At 47.7% G+C, this 21,176-nt stretch overlaps 1 protein-coding gene across 19 annotated transcripts in view; it reads left to right on the top strand.

Moving 5' to 3' along the window:
• The window catches only part of PTPRE (protein tyrosine phosphatase receptor type E), a 171,607-nt gene that overhangs the window by 115,645 nt on the left and 34,786 nt on the right, over positions 1-21,176 (top strand). For 13 of the 19 annotated variants that reach the window (XM_070251996.1, XM_023637050.2, XM_070252063.1 and 10 more), the window contains 4 exons: positions 9,665-9,783; positions 17,228-17,327; positions 17,595-17,668; positions 19,367-19,503. In XM_070251996.1, coding sequence (XP_070108097.1) covers positions 9,672-9,783; positions 17,228-17,327; positions 17,595-17,668; positions 19,367-19,503 — 423 coding nt within the window. In that variant the 5' untranslated portion in view covers positions 9,665-9,671. The other 6 variants (XM_070252105.1, XM_070251941.1, XM_070252248.1 and 3 more) reach the window with 3 other exon arrangements.

Here is a 21,176-nt window from a genome sequence, read left to right as displayed (position 1 = left end):
ACTCTCTTCCCCTCTGGTAACCGCTAATCAGTTCTCTTTATCCATGTGTTTGTTTATCTTCCACATATGAATGAAATCATACGGTGTTTGTCTTTCTCTGTCTGGCTTATTTCGCTTAACATAGTAAGTACCCTCAAGGTCCATCCACACTGTGGAAATGGGATGATTTTGTCTTTTTGTGGCTGAGTAGTATTCCATTGTATATATATACCACATCTTCTTTATCCAGTCGTCAGTTGATGGGTGCTCAGGTTGCTTCCACATCTTGGCTATTGTGAATAATGCAGCAGTGAACTTAGGGGTGCGTAAATCTCTTTGAATTGTTGATTTCAAGTTCTTTGGATAATACCCAGTAGTAGGATAGGTGGATCATATGGTATTTCTATTTTTAATTTTTTGGGAAATCTCCATACTGTTTCCCATAGTGGCTGCACCAGTTTGCATTCCCACCAGCAGTGCATGAGGGTTCCCTTTTCTCCACATCCACTCCAGCATTTGGTATTTTTTGTCTTGGTAATTATAACCATTCTGACAGGTGTAAGATGATATCTCATTGTAGTTTTGATTGGCATTTCCCTAATAATTAGTGGTGTTGAACATCTTTTCATGTGCCTGTTGGCCATTGGTATATCTTCTTTGGAGAAATGTCTATTCATATCCTCTGTCCATTTTTTTGATCCGGATGTTTGTTTTTTTGTTGTTGAGTTGTCTGAGTTCTTTACATATCTTGAAAATGAACCCCTTGTCAGATATATGATTTGCAAATGTATTCTCCCAGTTGGTGGGTCGTCTTTTCATTTTGTTCATGGTTTCCTTTGCCTTGCAGAAGCTCTTTAGTCTGATGTAGTCCCATTTGTTTGTTTTTTCTTTTGTTTCCCATGCCTGAGTAGACATGGTATTTGAAAAGATGCTGCCAACTCTGATGTCAAAGAGTGTACTGCCTGTGTTTTCTTCTAGGAGTTGTATGGTTTCAGGTCTTATATTCAAGTCTTTAATCTGTTTTGAGTTAATTTTTGTGTAAGGTGTAAGATACTGGTGTACTTTCATTCTTTTGCATGTGGCTGTCCAGCTTTCCCAGCACCATTTGTTGAAGAGATTCCCCTTTCTTAATTGTGTATTCTTAGCTCCTTTGTCAAAGATTAACTGTCCATAGGTGCATGGTTTTATTTCTGGGCTTTCAATTCTATTCCATTGATCTGTGTGTCTGATTTTGTGCCAGTACTACACTGTTTTGATTACTATAGCCTTGTAGTATATTCTGAAGTCAAGGATTGTGATGCCTCCAGCTTTGCTTTTTTCCTCAGGATTACTTTAGCTATTCGGGGTCTTTCGTTGTTCCATATAAGTTTTAGGATTCTTTGTTTTATTTCCATGAAGAATGTCATTGGGATTCTGATTGGAATTACATTGAATCTGTAGATTGCTTTAAGTAATATGGACATTTTAACTAAGTTTATTCTTCTGGTCCATGTGCATGGCATCTCTTTCCATCTCTTTATGTCTTCTTCAATTTCTTTCAATGATGTCTTATAGTTTTCAGTGTATAGGTCTTTCACCTCCTTGTTTAAATTTATTCCTAGACATTTTATTCTTTTTGTTGTGATTGCAAATGGGATTGTATTCTTGAGTTCTCTTTCTATTAGTTTGTTATTGGAGTATAGAAACGCAACTGATTTTTGTAAGTTGATTTTGTACCCTGAAACTTTGCTATAGTTGTTGATTGTTTCCAATAGTTTTCTGGTGGATTATTTAGGGTTTTCTATATATAGGGTCATGCCATCCACAAACAGCGAGAGTTTCACTCCTTCCTTGCTAATTTGGATACCTTTTATTTCTTTTTCTTACCTGATTGATCTGGCCAGAACCTTCAGTACCGTGGTGAATAGGAGTGGCAAGAGTGGGCACCCTTATCTTGTTCCTGTTCTCAGAGGGATGGCTTTCGGTTTTTCACTGTTGAGTATGATGTTAGCTGTGGGTTTGTCATATATGGCCTTTTTCGTGTTGAGGTACTTTCCTTCTATACCCATTTTATTGAGAGATTTTTTGTACCATAAATGGATGTTGGATCTTGTTGAATGCTTTCTCTGTGTCCATTGAGAAGATCATGTAATTTTTATTCCTCATTTTGTTAATGTGATGTATCACATTGATTGATTTGCAGATGTTGAACCATCCCTGTGTCCCTGGTATAAATCCCACTTGATCATGCTGTATGATCCTTTTAATGTATTACTGTGTTTGGTTTGTCAATATTTTGTTGAGGATTTTTGCATCTTTGCTCATTAGTGATATTGCCTGTAATTTTCCTTCTTTGTGTTGTCCTTGTCTGGTTTTGGTGTCAGGGTGATGTTGGCCTCATAGAATGAGTTAGGAAGCATTTCATCTTCAATTTTTTGGAATAGTTTGAGAAGGATGGGTATTAAATCTTCTTTGAATGTTTGGTAGAATTCTCCAGAGAAGCAATGTGGTCTTGGACTTTTGTTTTCTGGAAGGTTTTTGATTACTGTTTCAATCTCTTTACTTATGACTGGTCTGTTCAAATTCTCTATTTCTTCTTGATTCAGTTTTGGGAGGTTGTATGAGTCTAAGAATTTATTCATTTCTTCTAGATTGCCCAATTTGTTGGCATATAGTTTTTCATAATATTCTCCTATAATCCTTTATATTTATGTGGTATCCATTGTAATTTCTCCTTTTCATTTCTAACTTTATTTATTTGCACCTTTTCTCTTTTTATCTTAGTGAGTCTGGCTAAGGGTTTGTCAATTTTGTTTATCTTCTCAAAGAACCAACTCTTAGTTTCATTGATCCTTTCTACTGTTTGGTTTTTTTTTTTTTTTTTTTTTTTGGTCTCTATTTCATTTATTTCTGCTCTAAGTTTATTATGTCCTTCCTTCTGCTGACTTTGGGCTTTGTTTGTTCTTCTTTTTCTAGTTCTCTTAGGTGTGGTTTAAGATTACTTACTTGAGATTTTCTTTTTTGTTGAGGTGGGCCTGTTTTGCTCTAGATTCCCCACTTAGAACTGCTTTTGCTGCATCTCCTAAGAGTTGGTATCATGTATTTTCATTTTCACTTGTCTCTAGCTATTTTTTATTTCTCCTTTGATTTCTTCATTGATCCAGTAGTTGTTCAGTAGCATATTGTTTATTTTCCACATATTTGTGGCTTTCTCAGCTTTTTCTTGTAGTCGATTTCTATTTTCATAGCATAGTGGATGGAAAAGATTCTTGATATGACTTCAATCTTCTTCAATTTATTGAGGCTTGCCTTGTTTCCTAACGTATGGTCTATCTTTGAGAATCTTCCATGTGCACTTGAGAAAAAAGTGTATTCTGCTGTGTTTGGATGGAATGTTCTATGTCTATTACACCCATCTGGACTAGGTTTTCATTTAAGTCTACTGCTTCCTTGTTGACTTTCTGTCTGGATAATCTATCCATTGGTGTAAACGGGGTATTGAGGTCCTCTACTATTACTGTGTTGCTGTTAAGTTCTCCCTTTGGGTCTGTTAATAGTTGCTTTATATACTTTGGTGCTCCTATATTAGGTGCATATACATTCGTAAGTGTTATGTCCTCTTGATGGAATGTCCCTTTTATCATTATATACTGCCCCTCTTTGTCTCTCACTGCCTTTTTTATCTTGAAGTCTGCTTTGTCTGATATAAGTATGGCAACACCTGCTTTCTTTTGTTTGCCATTGGCTTGGAATATCATCTTCCATCCCTTCACTCTGAGGCTGTGTTTGTCTTTAGAGCTGAGGTATTTCCTGGAGGCACCATATTGTTGGGTCCTGTTTTTTTTAATCCAGCCAGCCACTCTGTGTCTTTTGATTAGAGAATTCAATCCACTTACTTTTAGAGTGATTATTACTATATGAAGGCTTAATACTGACATTTTATCTCTTGTTTTCTGGTTGTCTGTATTTCCATTTTTTCTCTTCCATTGTATTTCTGACTGCAATTTCAGTTTGGTGGTTTTCTGTGATGATTTTCTTAGTTTTGTCTTTATTTATGATTTGTGTCTCTGCTCTAATTTTTTATTTAGTGGTTACTATGACTTTTGTGTAAAAGACCTCGTAGATGAGACACTCTGTTTTGTGATAGCCTCTTATCTCTGTTAGCCTAAGCAGCTTCCATCCCTTTCCTCTTCCCCTTCTAAGTTATTGTTGTCCTAAATTACTCTGTTTTGTGTTGAGAGTTTGTGACTAAATTGAAGTGGTTATAGTTATTTTTGGTGCTTTCCTTCCCTTTATCTTTTATGTTATAATTAAGTGTTTGCTAACCTGTTCTGATATAGAGCTGCAATTTCCTGATTTTGTCTGTCTATCTCCTTACTCAAGGCTTTGTAAACCTTTGCCTTTTTGTTTCAGGTATGAAGGCATCTCTGACAATTTCTTGTAAGTGAGGTCTAGTGGCAATGAACTCCCTTAGCTGTTGTTTATCTGGGAAAGCTTTTATTTCTCCATTGTATTTGAAGGATAGTTTCACTGGATAGAGTATTCTTGACTGAAAGTTTTTGTCTTTCAGTATTTTGAATATATCATTCCAATCTCTCCTAGCCTATAAGATGTCTGCTGAGAAATCTACTGAAAGCCTGATAGGGGTTCATTTGTAAGTTATTCTCTTCTACCTTGCTGCCCTTAATATTTTTTCTCTGTCGTGGACTTTTGCAAGTTTTACCATTATATGCCTTGGAGAAGGTCTTTTTGCATTGATGTAATTAGGAGTTCTATTGGCTTCTTGTGCTTGTAAGTCCAATTCTTTCCCCAGGTTTGGGAAGTTCTCCACTCTTTCTTTGAACAAGCTCTCTGCTCCTCTCTCTCTCTTCTCCCTCTGGAATACCTATAATCCTTATGTTGCATTTCCTAATTGAGTCAGATATTTCTCAAAGAATTTCTTCATTTTTTTTAAGTCTTAGTTCTCTCTCCTCCTCCACCTGAAGCATTTCTATATTTCTGTCCTCTAAATCACTAATTCTGTCCTCCATAATGTCATCTCTGTTTTTTAAGGTTTGTAGATTGTTTTTTATCTCATTCATTTTGTTCTTCATCTCCAGAATTTCCATTAGCTTTTTTTTTTAGAGTTTCAATCTCTTTGATGAAATATTCCTTCTGCTCATTAATTTTATTCCTGAGTTCATTGAACTGTCTTTCTGAGTTTTCTTGTAACTCATTGAGTTTCTTTATGACAACTATTTTGAATTCTCTGTCATTTAGATTGTAAATTTCTGTGACTTCAGGATTATTTCTGGAGACTTGTCATTTACCTTCTACCTTGAAGTGTTAATGTCGTTCTTCACGGTGTTTGATGAAGTGATCCTTTGCTGAGGCATTTGTCATGGTATTAGGTCACAGATGCCGTCTGCCACCTCTGGGGGGAGGGAGCAGGAGCTGTGTTTTCTGTGTTTTTGTTTAAAGATTCACCCTGAGCCAATGTCTGTTGCCAATCTCCCTCTGTTTTTTTTCCTCCACAAAGCCCCAGTACATAGTTGTATATTCTAGTTATAGTCCTTCTAATTCTTCTGTGTGAGCTGCCACCACAGCATGGCTACTGACAGACAAATGGTGTGGTTCCACTCCTGGGAACTAAACCTGGACCGCCAAAGCAGAGAGCGCAGAACTTTAACCACTAGGCTATCAGGGCTGGCTTGAGACCTGTGTTTTCTGAGCCCACCTTGTCTGCTGGAAGTTGTGCCAATAGGATTCATCTGCATTTGCCCACTGACCACAGCTGCTTGGCAGGTCCCACTTGCATGTGCAGGCACTCTGGTGTGGAACTGCTGCCTTGGTCAGGGACTGGCTGAGCTGGTGCACTTGGCAGGAGGGGAGAGGCGCTTTCTTTCATGCACGTGGGCCCACTCTGCACTCATGGGTGGTTTGCCTGGGCTGCTGCACTTGGTGGGGGTGCCCCCATGGTGACTGAGTTGCACCACTCGATGTGGAGTGTTCTGCAGGCTGGGCTGCAACTCCAAAAGCAAAAAGTGTTTGCACACAAGTCTGCCTGCTCCCCTGCCTCCTCTTACAGTCACACGCGGCTGCTTTGTGAGGACCTGTGACCTAAATAACTACCACTGGCGAGGGGGAAAGGATCCACTCAATTCCTTCCACTGCTTCCTGTGGATCCAGTACCCCCACCTGCAGATGTATGGCTGCATGGATCTCTCAGATGTCCTGTTGTGCTTTGTAGGGAATCCTCTGTTGGTTAATGAATGTCCATTTGGTTGTAACTTAGTGGGGGAGAGACTAAGGGAACAACTCACTCTGCCATGATGCTGACATCACTCCAGCATCATTTTTTAATGTTCCCAAGTGGTTCTAATAATGTTGGTCATTGATGAAAAATGAAACTTTTTAACATGGCATTTGAGGGCCTTCTCAGTTCGGCCCCGATCTTTCCATCTTTGCTCATTTCTGCTGCCTTCACATACCAGAGGTCCAGCAGACCAAACCACCCACTCTCTGCACAATAGGTCATGTGTGTGCCTCCTTCAAGCCTCTGTCCCTCCACCCTTCTGTCCTGGATGCACTGCTTAGCACCTTGTCTCTGGGAAGCCTTGGTGACCTTCCTGGGTGAATCATTGGTCCTTACCTTCCTTCTCTGGGTCTGTGGCCACATGTCTCCAGAGCACAAGAGCTAGGGTCTTAGGGTGGCTATTTTCCCACTTGTCCTTCTGGCTCCATGGAGGGGCTTTAAGGCAGGGGTGGAACTGCGTCATTCATCTTTATATCTCCTGGATCTCATGGGCTGCCTGTCCCAGTATAGTTGCTCAACAAAGAGAATTAAAAAGGTATCAAATGAAATAGAAGGTTTCTAATTAAATTGATAGCTGACTGACTTTTTATGGGAGTGAAAACAAGGGCTGCTTTATTGTAAACAAACTATTTTGATAATCTCAGTTCTGGAGATCACACATATTTTATGCCCCACAGTACTTAGCAGTGAGTAAGCGCGCAACAAATGCTGATTAAATACAAATCATTAAAATTCAACATGGATTTAATTAGTATTTCAAGCATTATTTTTGTACTGATTCATGCCTGTGCTTATCAGATAGCTTGTGCAAGCCCTTTGAGGGTGAATGGCCAGGGAGTGGCACATTGTCATTGGCTTTGCAATGTAAATGCCGCACTAAAGGGAACTCTAGGGGCCAGCATGGTGGTGCAGTGGTTAAGTTCACACCTTCCGCTTCAGTGGCCCAGGGTTCACCGGTTTGGATCCCGGGTGCGGACCTAGCACCACTTGGCAAGCCATGCTGTGGCAGGCATCCCACATATAAAATAGAGGAAGATGGGCACGGATGTTAGCTCAGGGCCCGTCTTCCTCAGCAAAAAGAGGAAAATTGGCAGCAGGTGTTAGCTCAAGGCTAATCTTCCTCAAAAATAAATAAATAAATAAATAAATAAATAAAAGGGGACTCTAGATGGTAGGTAGGGTTTGAATTCTTCAAAGTTTAGTGTCCTCTGCTGGTCATACTGGGTACATCACCCACTGCTCCCAGAGGCACTTAGAGACCTGATGGTGTTTGAGGCATGATGAGATGACCTTTGTCTGGCTCAAGGGCGTCAGTCTCCTCTTAGCTCACTGAGCATTTGGAGAAGAGGAGTTTTGAATTAATGCATGTGATGAGAAAAATATTTCAACTAGGAATTCTGAATGTCTGGAGTCGTATTAAACCAATTAATACTTCCTAGTCAATTACTCTGCAATTTACTCAGATATATTAAAAGCATTGTAGCAGTGTTCAATAACAGGGTTTTTTTTTAATTCAGTGTATACAGAGCTGCTTGTCAGGGGTTGAGGGCTTTTGTCTTCAGTGGTCCTGGGTTCAAATTGTGGCCCCTCCACTTCCTCTGAACTGCCTGTGAGCCAGTTCCTTATCTTCATGGAGCCTCAGTTTCTCAGTCCTTGAGGGGTTATTGTGAGGGTAACACCCACATCAAGGACTAGCACATAGTAGGTGCTCATGGAACAGGAGCTATTTCCTGTGTGCAGCTTACTTTATCTAAAATGTGTATTTTAGAAACACAAAGAGGAAAGAAGTGGAAGCATTGATTGTGGTTATCAGAGTTCTGGGCTCATTATTATGAAGTGCTCCTAAAGATTTCATTTTAATAGTGGTGATGGCTGAAAAATGATTAGGATTCTTTGCTCTCATTCAGGCTCTTCTCTAATTACAAGGGACCAGTGTTTCTTGGCCTCGGTCCATTCATATCCCCGAGGGAGGTGTTTTGCAGGAAAGTGCTGTCTATGAGGATGGGCCCCCCCAGGCTGAGCATGGACGGGGTTCAGTGGATGGGAAACGGAGGGGTCATGCAGGAGGGAGGGACCCTACACCTTGACTGCGTGTCTGTGCTGTCCCCACCTGATCTCACTCAGTGGGTCCACCTGTCCACCCCCACCTGTACTAAGTTCTCTAGGAAGGGTTTCTACACCACCAAGCGGTCACTGTCACATTTCCTGAGAATGTAAGGTGTTTTGGCAAAACAGAGCACCAGGTGGGGACCTGAGGTCTCCTGGGTGAAGGGCCTTCTTCTGGGTTGAGCCCCGTTGCAATTGGTTTGCCCAGTGCATCCACCCGTCTGCCGATAAACACTACGTCCATTCCCAAGGTGCCCGAGCGGCTGTCAGAGATGAGCTGACCGTGGCTGACTCCTGGAGGAGGGAGCTTCCCTCTGCTTCGCCTGAGGGTTCAGACAGGAGCAGAATCAGATGCAGGGCCATCAGCTGGAGCTGTGAAGGTCAAACGAGACAATCCATGAAGGCAGCAGGCAGGTGCTTGGCTCAGAGCGGCACTGACATTAGGTTAGCTCCTCTCCGCCCTGGCATCCCTGGTAACACCTCAGGGGTGAGAGGATGGAGCTGGGCTTTAAAACAATTCGTCAGGCTCCAGGGTGTGAGAAAGGCAGAAGGCTTGGGCTGAGACAGTCAGGAGCTCTTCCTGTAGCTCAGTCGAGGCCTGTGCTCAAAACAAGGAGCAGGGGTGTGGCTTGTGGCTGTGGCCAGGGGGATGGTGGAGGTGGACCCTGTGCAGAGGGGGCGGACCCCGCTTCAGATCCCCTACCTCTGTGACCACAGGCTGATTAACCTACTCCTTCCTGAGCCTGCGATTCTTCCTGAGGGTCCTGATACTTCTCTGAGCTTTCATGATGCAAAGTAGAAATACCACACCCAGTCACGGTGGGCACAATGCAACATTCCACGAGTTATTGTCCCGTGGCAATCCTGAAGTGATAGCCAACAGGCCTCTTTGAGGGTCTGTGCAGCTGCCTCTCAGAGTCCTAGATCTGGTGGTATTCTGAGAGTCTATCCTTCCCAGGCACCTCCACGTCCTTGTTCACCTCCTGTTCCCGCCCAAAACAGACGAACAAACAGAAAGGAAATTAACCTGAACAGTGGGAGCCCGCATAACCTGGGGCTAGTTCAGGGAGTACTAACCTGTTCTAAGGTGAAATTACTTTCCAAGTGTAAATATAAATTGGGCTGGCAGTAGTGCAAAAACTACCTCCCCAACTCAGAATGACCAAACAATGCTCCTAGAGCACCCACCGCCACCCCGTCCCTACCCACCCTGTGTCCTCTAGGGTTCTCCCGCCTCCGTGGAGGGCCAGCCAGCCCCAGGCGTGTGGCAGGCGAGTCCTCTGAGCCTGTCCCTGCCTCTTCCAGGTTCGCCATGGCGCCCTTCCGTCCACTCCTGCTGGCGGGTTTTAGCTTGCCGCTCGCCAAGGCTCTCAAGGACAACGGGACCACCCCAGCCGAGAGCAACTGGACCTCCGCGACCCCAGGTAAGGCGGTTGCCTCTCCTCGCCTGCCCTCACCGCTGCCCCCTGCCCCCGGACCTCCTCACAAGCCCTCAGGACCGTCCAGGGTGAAACAGCTCCGGAGGGAGCTGGCCACCGGGTCGGCTGGCTCACTGCACTGTTACTGTTTTACGCCTCTAAAAACAGGCTGGCTAGAAGAGCCAGGTGTTCGGCATTTCACCCCAGCAAAGCTGAGCTTTCTGGAGGCAGCAGACGTAGCCCCATGCTGAGAGGTGGGGTCCGTTTCGGTGGGAGACAGGAGAGCAGAGGGTTAGCAATCCCGACCCCATCGTGCAGGGTCTATTCAGACCCGCCCTGAACAAAGTCATAAGTCAGTCGGGGACGTTGAAACACTGACATGACAGTTGACAAGATTTAGAAATTATTATTAATATTTTTAGGTGAGATGTTGGTATAGGAGTTAGATTTATTTAAAAAAATGAGTCTTTACCTTTTAGAGATGCGTGTTGAAGTATTTACGAGTGAAATGATGTGATGTCTAGGAGTGACTTGGCAAAGAGTAAGTGGCGGGACGGGAGGTGGGGGGGTAAAGATGGGCACAGTCGGCCTCGTCCTGTTGAGAAAGTTGGGTGGCAGATACATGGGGGTTCATCATTCTGTTCTCTTACCTTTTACGTTGTGAAAGTTAGGAGAACAGGAAAGAGAATCCATTGATACATGGACCGTGGGAACAGGCCAAGTGAAAGGAGCTGGACACAAAAGACACCTGCTGTGTGGTTCTCTTTATGTGAAAGTCCTGGAACAGGCAAATCCATGAGGGGAGGAAGGATGCTGGTGGTTGACGGGGCTGAGCAGGGGGTGGATGTGGAGTGACCACAGATAGGCCAGAAGCAATCTTACTGGGTTGATGGAAATGTTCTAAAACTGGATTGTGGTGATGGCTGCACAGCTCTGTGAATTTCCTAAAAATCATTGACAAGTGTATGCTTAAAATAGGTGTGTTTTATAACATGTGAATTTTACCCTAATAAAATAAATACCTTGCTAAGTTGAAGCAAAGAGGAGAGGAGAAGAAGAAACGAGAGCGAATGCTCCTGGTTCACACCCCCAGCGTTCAATTCTAGCTCCACCACTTATTGGCCGAGTGACCTTGAGTAAGTTACTGAATCTCTTTGTGCCTCAGTATCTCCATTTGTAGATGGAGGTGGTAATAGCACCTACTTTTTGACATGCTGTGAGGATTAGAGGAGTAACCTCCCTGGGGTGTGGAAGGCTCATCAACATTGGTCATTACTGTTTAGAGGAGAGTGTGTCACAGGAGGCCTGTCACCAGCCAATCTCTCATTACCCAGAGAGTTGGCTCTTCCGTTCCCCCTCGGTGTCTCCCTCATGGACAGGTGCCCAGTGTAGAGAGAGGCCCAAGTAGGTGAGTTCAGGGTCCTCACGGAGTTGATATGGATTTCCTGGGCAACGTTGATGCCTCCATGGTCGACTTCCTGGCTGGTCTGTGGCTGCCGGCTCCTTCCCATGGCAGGGTTAGCAGGAGTCTGTCACCAGCAAGGGCTGGTCCCCTCACTCTACACCAGGGCCTGTTGCCAGCCCCCACACACCTGCTCCACCCCCTTCCCCTCCATCCCCCAAGATGCCCAAACATAAAACCCAAGAACTTCTCTGATCCCTTGGTGTATTGGTCAGGGTTCTCCAGAGGAACAGAATCAATAAGATAGATACTTATATTGATATCTATATTTATATTTATTAAGAGGAATTGGCTCACATGACTATGTAGGCTAGTGAGTCCAAAATCTGCAGAGCCACTGTCCCAGTTTGACTCTAAAGGCTGGCAGGCTACTGTAGAGCCAGGAAGAGCAATGTTCCAGTTGGAAGGCAGTCAGGCGGGAAGAGTTCCCTCTTACAGGAGGCTCAGCCTTTCTGTTCTATTCAGGCCTTCAACTGACTGGGTGAGGCCCACCCACAACGAGGAGGGCAGTCTGCTTTGCTCAGACTACCAATTTAAATGTTGAATCTCATTCAAACAGCACCCTCATAGAAACACTCAGAATAATGTTTGACCAAATGTCTGGGCACTCTGTGACCCAGTCAAGTTGACACATGAAATTAAGCATCAGACTTGGTCATCACAAGGCTTCGTGAAAGCCCTTCAACCTCCCTCCAGAAAAAATGTTGGACAAGGCGATTAGACTTGGTACCATTCGGCATGGGGTCAGGGGTTCAATCTCTACCCAGCTCAAGAACTTCATGTGATTTCCTAACTCTGAACAAGCGCCCTCTACATGTACCTGTGGCCCCCCCCCGATGAAGCTCCGTCCCTGACGTGAGCCCTCAAGCAAGGGGAGCCGTTCTAGATGCCTGCTCGTCTTTGCAGTGAACAGCATCTCCTCACGTTGAAACCTGGAGAAATCCAGAAACCACAACAAAAGAAAGACAGGAGGGGCCGGCCCCATGATGTAGTGGTTAAGTTCAGCACACTCCATTTCAGCGGCCCAGGTTCGCAGGTTCAGATCCTGGGTGTGGACCTACACCACTCGTCAGCTATGCTGTGGTGGTGATCCACGTATAAAATGGAGGAGGACTAGCACAGATGTTAGCTCAGGGCCAATTTTCCTCAGCAAGAAAACAAGAAAGAAGGAAAGACAGGAGCCCCCAGCAAACAGAAACTGCATTCGTCCTGCTGCCTCATTCCCAGCAGGCCCTCTGGGTGCTGGGTTGTTGCAGTATGCTGCAGCCTGGGAGCCTGAGGATGGTACCTCCCTGTGCCAGGCAGAGAGGAGCTGGCCTCTGCTAGCCTGATGCCCAACATCTGTGGGGACGTTTAACAAAAACATTCAACCAGGCAGAGCATCATTGGCCCAAAAGTAGGGAAGAAGTGCTGGAGCTCTGCAGATGGCCCCATGGGCCCGTCAGGGTGACCCCCTCCCCCCCGGGCCTTTTCAGCTCCTTGAACATGAAGTGATAACATTGCTGTGAGGTCAGGTGCTCCTTTCAGAAAGAGGGGCTCTTGTGTGATCTCACACCCACCAGCACACATGTGAAACTCCCACCTCCTTGCAGCGTAGCAGCTGCACCTGGTCACATGACAGAGAAGGAAACACAGGCCGGCCCCACTTCAAGGCCTCAGTTATGCGGTATAGCCAGGCTCCGTGGGCCTAGAATTCTGGAGGGGAACCTAGCCCTGTGAAGTGCCCTCTGAAGCTTCGTCTGTTTCCAGAAAGTAGGCTGAAGTATCGTTTGTGGTAACAGTACACTGCTGTAGTGGGCCAGAATAACCGGAAATCATTTCGTTTGCTCATTGAACAGCACGTGCTAATAATCATCAAAAGCCGTTCTTTTACACAAGGAGTTGAAGGGAAATATTTACAAATTGTACAGCAAAATTTTATTGTTATTGTCCGTGTTATATGAAGGATTCCTGAAAATTAATTAGAAAAACACCACACACTGTGAAAATGGTAAAGAATATGACCAGGCAAAATACAAATATCTAATTAATTATGTTTCACTAATCAGGAAAAGATGCTTCACTCTCTAGAAATCAGGGAAATGCAAGTTGAAATGGTATTATTTTGCTTATCAGATGGACAGACCTCACAAGGGTTGTTGCTGTCCAGGAGAAAAGGCTCTGTCACACACTCTAGGTGAGCGTGGACACTGGGAACGCCGAGGTGGCGTTTTGGCAGTTTCTATGGCAATTTCGTATGTGTGCACACTGAGGCAGAAGGTCCACTTCCAGGAGCTGTCCTACAGCAACACTTTCGAGATACACAAAGAGAGATACAAGATGCAAACTTGTAGGTAATAGCAAAAAAGTTGGAAACAACCTAAATGTCCATCCAAATCTTGGTTTATCCAAAAAGTGGAAGTCTAAGCGGCGGTTCAACAAAAGGAAGAGTGTGACGTGTGCTGATGGGGAAATTCCAAAATGGCAGACTGGATGAGACAGGCGAGTCACAGAGCTGCCCAGATGGGGTGTCTTGTCTGTTTTTGTTCCTTTTCGGATTTAACGTTGCTATATCGTTAGGTGCCTTAAAACTGATAGTATCCACAATTACAAATAGCATCCCTTTTTTCTGCCTTAGTGGTTCATAAAAATAACAGCGCGTCCCACAGTCCGTGGAGTCTTAGATGCGATGAGAGAGGAGCGGGACTCCCGTTGCTTACCCAGCCTGTCGATTTAGGAATGTCAACGTGTAGGAAAACGTCAGGGAAGATCCATTCCAAAGTGTAACCATGTGTGACTCTGGGAAAGGGAACGGGAGGACTCGTTTATTTTGTGTTTGGTTTGAACGTGTTGCAGCAGGCCTGGATCCCTGTGTTGCTCGAATAGCCTAGAACCCAACACAACGTACAAGGCAGAGGGGAGAGAGAGCACAGGAGCACACAGAGATAGAACTCACTGGTCCAGCCCCCTCTGCCCATGAGCAGCTGGGTCCTCTGGGGACTGCGGGGGGCCCCCCAGAACACAGCTCATCTCACTGTTCCCCCACCTTCTTTCCTTCCCTCTTCTCCTCTCCCACCCCACCCCAACTGTTTCCTCTCCCGTGGACCTCCAAGGCAGAGCATGTCCTCATTGGAGGGCCGTTGTCCAGAGCCCTTACTATAAGTGGGGGAGGAACCCAGAGAGGGGTCACTTCAGCAGGGCCTCACACACAGCTCTCTAGGGTGGAGGCAGGAACCTAGGGGCCCTCCCCACCCACCTGCTGCCCCCACCTGCCTCGCAGGGCCTTCCAGCATGGCAGGCATCTGCCCAGGTTTAGGTGTGCAGATGCACGGCTTAAGCTTGAAACTCACACTCAAGCCTGTGACTTTCCATCTCCAGGACCAGATTCCATGTACGCAGACGTGCACATGTATACGCATGCTTCCCAGGTGTGCATGTGCACACAGTTTGCATGAACATCCACACACACTTGACTTGGGGCATCAGCTGGGTGGAATTTGGGCAGAAGCCTGCTCCCAGTTGACCTTCTGAGCACTGACAGCCAGGAGAGGCTCCCCTCGGCTCCTCCCACCCTGAGCCTCTGCTCCGCCCAGTCTGAGCCTATCCACATGAAGTGAAAACAGAAAGTGATGCCGGGATTTCCTCTCAGTTGTCACCCTGATTCCTGTGCAGAGCACCTCGGTGCCCAGGGCACAAAGCCCAGCCCACAGGGGTTCTTTCTGGCCCACAGTGTTTTTCAAAATTGTATTTAGGTTGAATTACTTACCAATATTTAAAACTCAGATAATTTTTACACAAAAATATGGACTTCTTCTGGAAACTTGGAAGAACTGGGCACTCTGGGCCCATCTTCCGCTCGGCCCGGTGGGCTGAGGCTGAGAGGCTATGCCTCAGAGACAGGGTGTGTACTCTCCACTTCCCCAGGCTGCTACTCGGCCTGCTGGCCCCTGGGTGTTCCCATCTGACCTCTGCCCTCCAAAGCAGAGGCAGCTGCTGACGAATGGCAGGAAGCCCCAGCAGGGGAGCCCATTTGCCCCTGTGCTCTCTCACTTTGCCCATGTGCACAGCCCTCTCTGGGGCCCTGGGCCATTTCAGCCCTGGTCCTCAAGGGCGTGCTATGGAATCATCCATGTCCATAACGGCAGCCGTATTCGGGCAGCATGAGCGTGGAGGCTGGACCCTGGACCCCTCTGGCAAGGCCCCCAAGGATGGGATGTCAGTGGTGTAGGTGCTCCCCAAAGATCCAGGGCAGGCCCACACCCCCAGCCAGATCCACCCAACCCTTGGACCCACGAGCTGGCCAGTCAGTCACTGCCAAAGATGAAGTTGAGTCAGGCAGCCTGACCTCTGTGCAAATGCAGAAGTGGGAACTCCACAGTGGCCACGCCCTGGGAGAGGCGAAGAGCACCCACCCACGCTCTGTGGCTGCATTTGGCCAGGAAGGGATGGAGCCCAGTCCAGGGTGTGGAGCACCCAGGCCCCCTCCAGGGCTGGGCCCAGCTCTGCCCCTTGGTGTCAAGCGTCTCCTCCATCAGCCTGGGCTTGAGTTTGCTTCAAGGTCCTGGCAGAGGGGGAGGGGTACTCCGTGGAGCGGCAGGTGTGGAAGCCTCAGGCCAGGTTGGCTCCCCAGGCAAGCTCTGCAGCAGGTGAGGTCCCATGGAAGGACTGGGGCAGACGCTCCTAGTGGCTCAGCCTGTGTCACCCTGGCCTCACACTACAACTTGGCATGTGAACGTCACTAGCCAGGTGGGGGAGGCACTGTGCAGCATGGAACGAGGGTGTTTTGTAGATTGGCCAGGTTTACAGTGGCAGAGCTACCTCCTCATCACAGATCAACTGTCCCTCAGTACACTGCTATATCTAATAGTCGCTCGAGTGGGTAAAATTTCCTCATTTAGTAGAAATGTATGCTTGACCGCTTACAGAGCGCCAGAGTCAATGAGAGGCCTGGTAGGTACAGGGATGACCTGCTCCCGGGGAGATTATATCCTAGGGGGTGAGATGGAGGTTGCAACTTTTAGAATATATGGGGAAGGGGTGTGAGGGAGACTGCAGGGCTGCAGAGCCCCCACTGGGCTCAGGGGCCGAGGCTGTGCTCAGTGAACTCAAAGCAATGAAAGCCCAGTGGTTGCTTTTGAGGGGCTTCCACTGAACTGGAAAGAAGGTGGTCACCCGGAGGGCCCATTCACTTCAGGAGAGCACGTCTGTGCTTCACATATAGAGCCCCTCTGGGATGCACAGCAGGGGAGCCCAGTAGGCTTCATGGAGGAGGAGGCCTTTGAAGTACTCCTTGGGGAGCGAGGGCAATTTGGCGAGGACAGGGCAGCATGGCAGTATGGGGAGGCAGGAGTTAAGTCAGAACATGGGGGGAGGGAGTGGGGTCTGAGGGTGGCTGCCAGGCCACCAGAGCCCCTCGGAATTTGGGCTTATGGAGCAAGTCCTGGGCAACCACAAGGGGGCTGTGCTGGGTCCAGGAATGTGGCACCTTCAGGTTGAGGAAGGTCAACCCCGCAGGTAAGAAGGACAGATGAAAGAAGAGTGAGGCGGGGGCCTGAGGGCCAGCTTTCCTCTGGGCGGGTGGGATCCGGAGTGACTGCCGGCCTCACCCCAGCCCGGGGCCCTGGGAGCTCCCCACACTGGTCCTGGGACAGAGCAGCAGCGGGTCTGTACCTCCACTTCCCCATTTGGGCGGAGGCAGGCACCCTGGGACCCGGGAAGCAGGCCACGCGAGGGTCTGGGGGACTCCCCGTGGTGCCTTCACTGCCCCTGGCCCGGGGACCTCGGACAAGTCAGGGAAGAAGGGCTGATGAAGGAGTGACTTTGCAAACTGTAAAGTGAGGTTCCGGCGTGTGGGAAGAAGGGCTGACAGGCTGGAAGGGGAACTAATTTGTCAACTGTAAAGTGCAGTCTGGTGCTGGGAACCTTTCCTTGCCAAGACACCACTTGCCCCACCCTCAAGTCCTTGCCTCGTGCCTCGTGTCCTGACGGGGACCCGCTTCTGCCCCCCAGGCCCTCCGGACCCTAGGGCACCCCAGCCCCTGCTGGCCTGGCTGCTGCTGCCGCTGCTGCTCTTCCTGCTCTTTCTGCTCCTAGCCGCCTACTTCTTCAGGTAGGAGTGTCCGCCCGCTGACTTGCCCCGACCGGCTCGAATGAGGAAATGAGCACCCACGAGGCTGTGACTTCGGGGTGTAGGCTGGGGCGGCAGAGGGCGGCGGGTGGCGGGTGGCGGGGCTGCAGGAGGCAGGCGGTCAGCACGGCTCAGCCATGAGCAACAGGAGTAGCTTCTCCCGGCTCACCTGGTGGGTATGGTGGTCCAGGGGCTCTGGGCTCTTGGAAACCTCCCTCTGCTGAAACCTAATGGGTCCGTGTCTCTAAGGTTCAGGAAGCAGAGGAAAGCGGTGGTCAGCGCCAACGACAAGAAGATGCCCAACGGGATCCTGGAAGAACAAGGTACAGAAGCCTCGGGGCGGAGGCTGGGAGGCTGTGTTCTCTCCTCACTCACACTGGGCTGTCCTCCTTTAGCATCTCAGTGTTCAGGAAATCCAGTGTCGGGGCTTCCATCTCGTTTTACCTGGTGTAATGCTGTCGTTTATAACCGTAGAATATCACCCTATCAAAACTTTTCTCATTTGCTCTCTGATGTGAAACAGATGCTTGAGACCTTTCAGTTTGTGGCTTTTTGGAGACACTGTTCATATCCTGTCGTTTCTACAGGGTTTTGACATAACAGATTTCAGTAAGTCCTTAAAATCATTCTAATGGGAGACAGTCTGGTTCGTAGCCTGAAGTGCTCCCCAGGGGCCCTGGAATCGCACCGTTTTATGGTCGAGCTGAGAGGAGACTCCATCTGCTCACATGTTCGGTATTTAGGGAGGATCTGAGTCAGTTGGGGGCATTTCCAACCTTTCTTTTAGGTTCTAAGTTCAGTTACTAACTTGTAAATGCTACTTACAAAGCCATTGGTTTTCTTTCCTCACGTCGAGATGGCCGAGAAAGGTGTGTGAAGCAGAGGCTTTTAAAATGTTTGTTCACACCAGTGACTACGGCTTCCTCTAGTCAGCTCGCTACCTAATTGTGCCATGGTTTGGGGGAATTAACAGTGCTGTCAGACTTCAGGCAGAATTGCAAAACCGACCCTGAAATAATAGAATGAATATGAGTCACACGGAGGACCGAGCCTCTGGACAGCAGTTTGGCAGTGCTTGGGGGACTGGGGACCCTTCTGGACGATCATGTGGCTTCCAGCGCCACCTTCCAGGCCCCCTGTCCCGCCCTGCACATTTCCACAGCCTGAATGGGAGGGAAGAGGGTGTGGCCCATGAGGGGTGAGGCCCAGCCATGCTCTTCTGACGCTCTGTCTCCTGGAGGAGTAAGCCCTGCAGGGAGCTCTTGGCAGAGCAGCTCTGCAGGTGGGGACCGGCCCTTTCGCGAGTGTGACAGCAAAGTTATCATGTTGACCTTGTCAAGAATATCAGCTTGTTCCCCAGGAAGAGAAGCACGTGCGAGTGATTTCTTTTTTTTTTTTCACTCTGAATTTGTGGAAGCCATTTGTCCAGGAACTCCCTTGCAGCCCACCCTTCTCCTGTTCAACGTTTCCTTGCCTCCCCCGACTTCCCCCCAAAAAAACTGAGGATGATTTCACTTATTTCTCTTGGGCCTTATGGGGTTTGAGTAACCAGGACTATTTGTTACAAAGAAGACAAGGCTGAGGGAGACTCATATCCTAATTGATTCCCAGTCTGTTCCCAACTTGCACCCAGAAGCCTATAATTACTCTTCTCTCTTTCCAAAGCTGGAAACAGCTGGAGTGGGAAGCTGCCTGAATCTCTTAAGGAGCAGGGGCCGGGCCGGAGGGAAGGAGCGGCGGGTGGGGGGTGGGCGAGCTGGGAAGATGAGGCATCTGTGGTTGGCAAGAGCAGGTAACACAGCCAGAGGGATGCCCATCACTTACAATGAAGTGGGTGTGTTATAGGACACAGATCTTTTCATTCAGTTGCTCAGGGCCCTTTGGCTCCAGGCTACAGTATCTGAGAGGAGTATCCCCGACTCCAGCTGTGTCATTTCTCCAGAAATGTTGTCAGTCTGGTTAACGAATCACCCATCATGGAATATGACCAAACGGCCCCCATGTTTCTTTTGATCTCACAGAGCAGCAAAGAGTCATGCTTCTCAGCAGGTCCCCCTCCGGGCCCAAGAAGTACTTTCCCATCCCCGTGGGGCACCTGGAGGAGGAGATCCGCGTCCGCTCGGCCGATGACTGCAAGAGGTTCCGCGAGGAGTTCAATGTGAGTTGGGGGGACCCCCTTCGTCTTCATGTCATGTGGTAGAGAATTGGGAAACATAATGTTATATGTTTCAGGATAAGTTATCCCAAAGATTTAGAACTCTTGTGTCAGCGCACTGTCCCAAAAATGGGGGTCCGAGGACACCTGGTTTCCACCGCAATGCACCTTCACTAACACTCATTGGTCACTCATGAGACGGTTGAGTCTGATGTTCCCGAAGGCTTCTTCCCACTCGGACACACTGGGTGCCATGTTCTAAAGTCAAGGGTGACAGAAACACTGTCATCTGTCATCTCAGTAAGAAGGAAGACCAGGGCCTGAGCAGACCACAGCGTGACAATTTCTCGTTGAAAGCAATGGAACCCCAAACCATCCATTTCCAGGCTTCTGAGAGCTGGAGCATCTCACTGCAGGGAGAAATGTCCCTCTTCTGAACCACCATCACAACAGCAATTAAACGGTTGCGGGGACACCTTGAGGGACAGCAGGTCTGCTTCTGACGGCCCTTGGTGTCTGCTGGGTCAGCGTAAGCGCGAGTCTCTGCTGGTTTTAATCCTGCTCCTGCTGTTTTGGATGCATTACCTCCCTGAATTTAGCAACGGCAGCAGCTAAGACGGATTTAACCAACTGGGATGGTCCCCATGGGAGCAAAGTGATTCTCTTAACTCTCGAGAAAACATGCAAATCTATATTAATGACACCTCCCTTGTGTTAATTTTTAACTTAATGTCCTATGAATTGTGAACCCGATAGATGGATAGACAGACAGACAAACAGATGTATGGATGGGTAGGGAGGCAAACAGACAGACACTGGAAAGTGTTGTCTTGGATTTTGCTGTTCAGTGTTTCTCCCTGATGGTGTTTTGAGTTTATTTTATGCATCTTCCTCATTTTGTACACAGCACTGTGCCGAGTCTTGAGTTTGGAGAGGACGGTTTCCCGCGGGACAGCTGACTAGTCCTGCCCTGCCTGTTGCGCCCTGGCCCTGGCACGTCAGTCAGTCCCCTGAAAGCTGGCCTCCAGCTTCTGTGAAAGGGGCTGGGGAGGGGGCCTGTCTTAATGACTTTACAGCTCAAAAGTGAGGCTCAGACAGTGGACTTTGTCAATAGCAACGTGTTGTGCAATTGTTGTATCTAAAGATGGTGTGAATTCTGCTGCAGACATAACTTTTTGCACAGAAACAAAACCTGTGAGGGCACGGAGGGTGATGGCGCATTTCAACTGTACTTCGCTTTTTTGTTTTTTTTTTTTTTTAGCACAAGTCTTGTCTGCCTTTATCTAGCTGCCTTTTAATTGTTTCCAAATGTGTCCCCTTTTTTGAGAAATTAGGTCATATTGAAAGACAGCTCCAAGCAGTATTGTTTTGCAATCTCTCAGCCTGACAAGGGAAACTAATTCTCCATTTTCAAAATAGCTATCCAGGTTTTCAGTGACAAGACATTTTCCCCTCCCTCTTGTCCTATTTCACTTTGCACTTGTGTTTCTCCATGTGGAGAAGAGTGGAGCTCCAAGTTGGAACTGCTGGCTCTGTTGCCATGTCAAAAGTGAGGGCAGCTCCGAGGGAGCAGGGCCAGGAGTGGGGTCAGCTAGGTGAGGCGCTGGCCTCAGGTGCAAAATTTAAGGGGACACCAAAACACTCAGTCGTCAGGGTAAATAATACTTTGATGCAAC

This window comes from Equus caballus, chromosome 1, assembly GCF_041296265.1.
Source record: "Equus caballus isolate H_3958 breed thoroughbred chromosome 1, TB-T2T, whole genome shotgun sequence".
NCBI lineage: Eukaryota > Metazoa > Chordata > Mammalia > Perissodactyla > Equidae > Equus > Equus caballus.
Note: the sequence above shows the minus strand (reverse complement) of the source record. Positions and strands in the feature narration are given on the sequence as shown.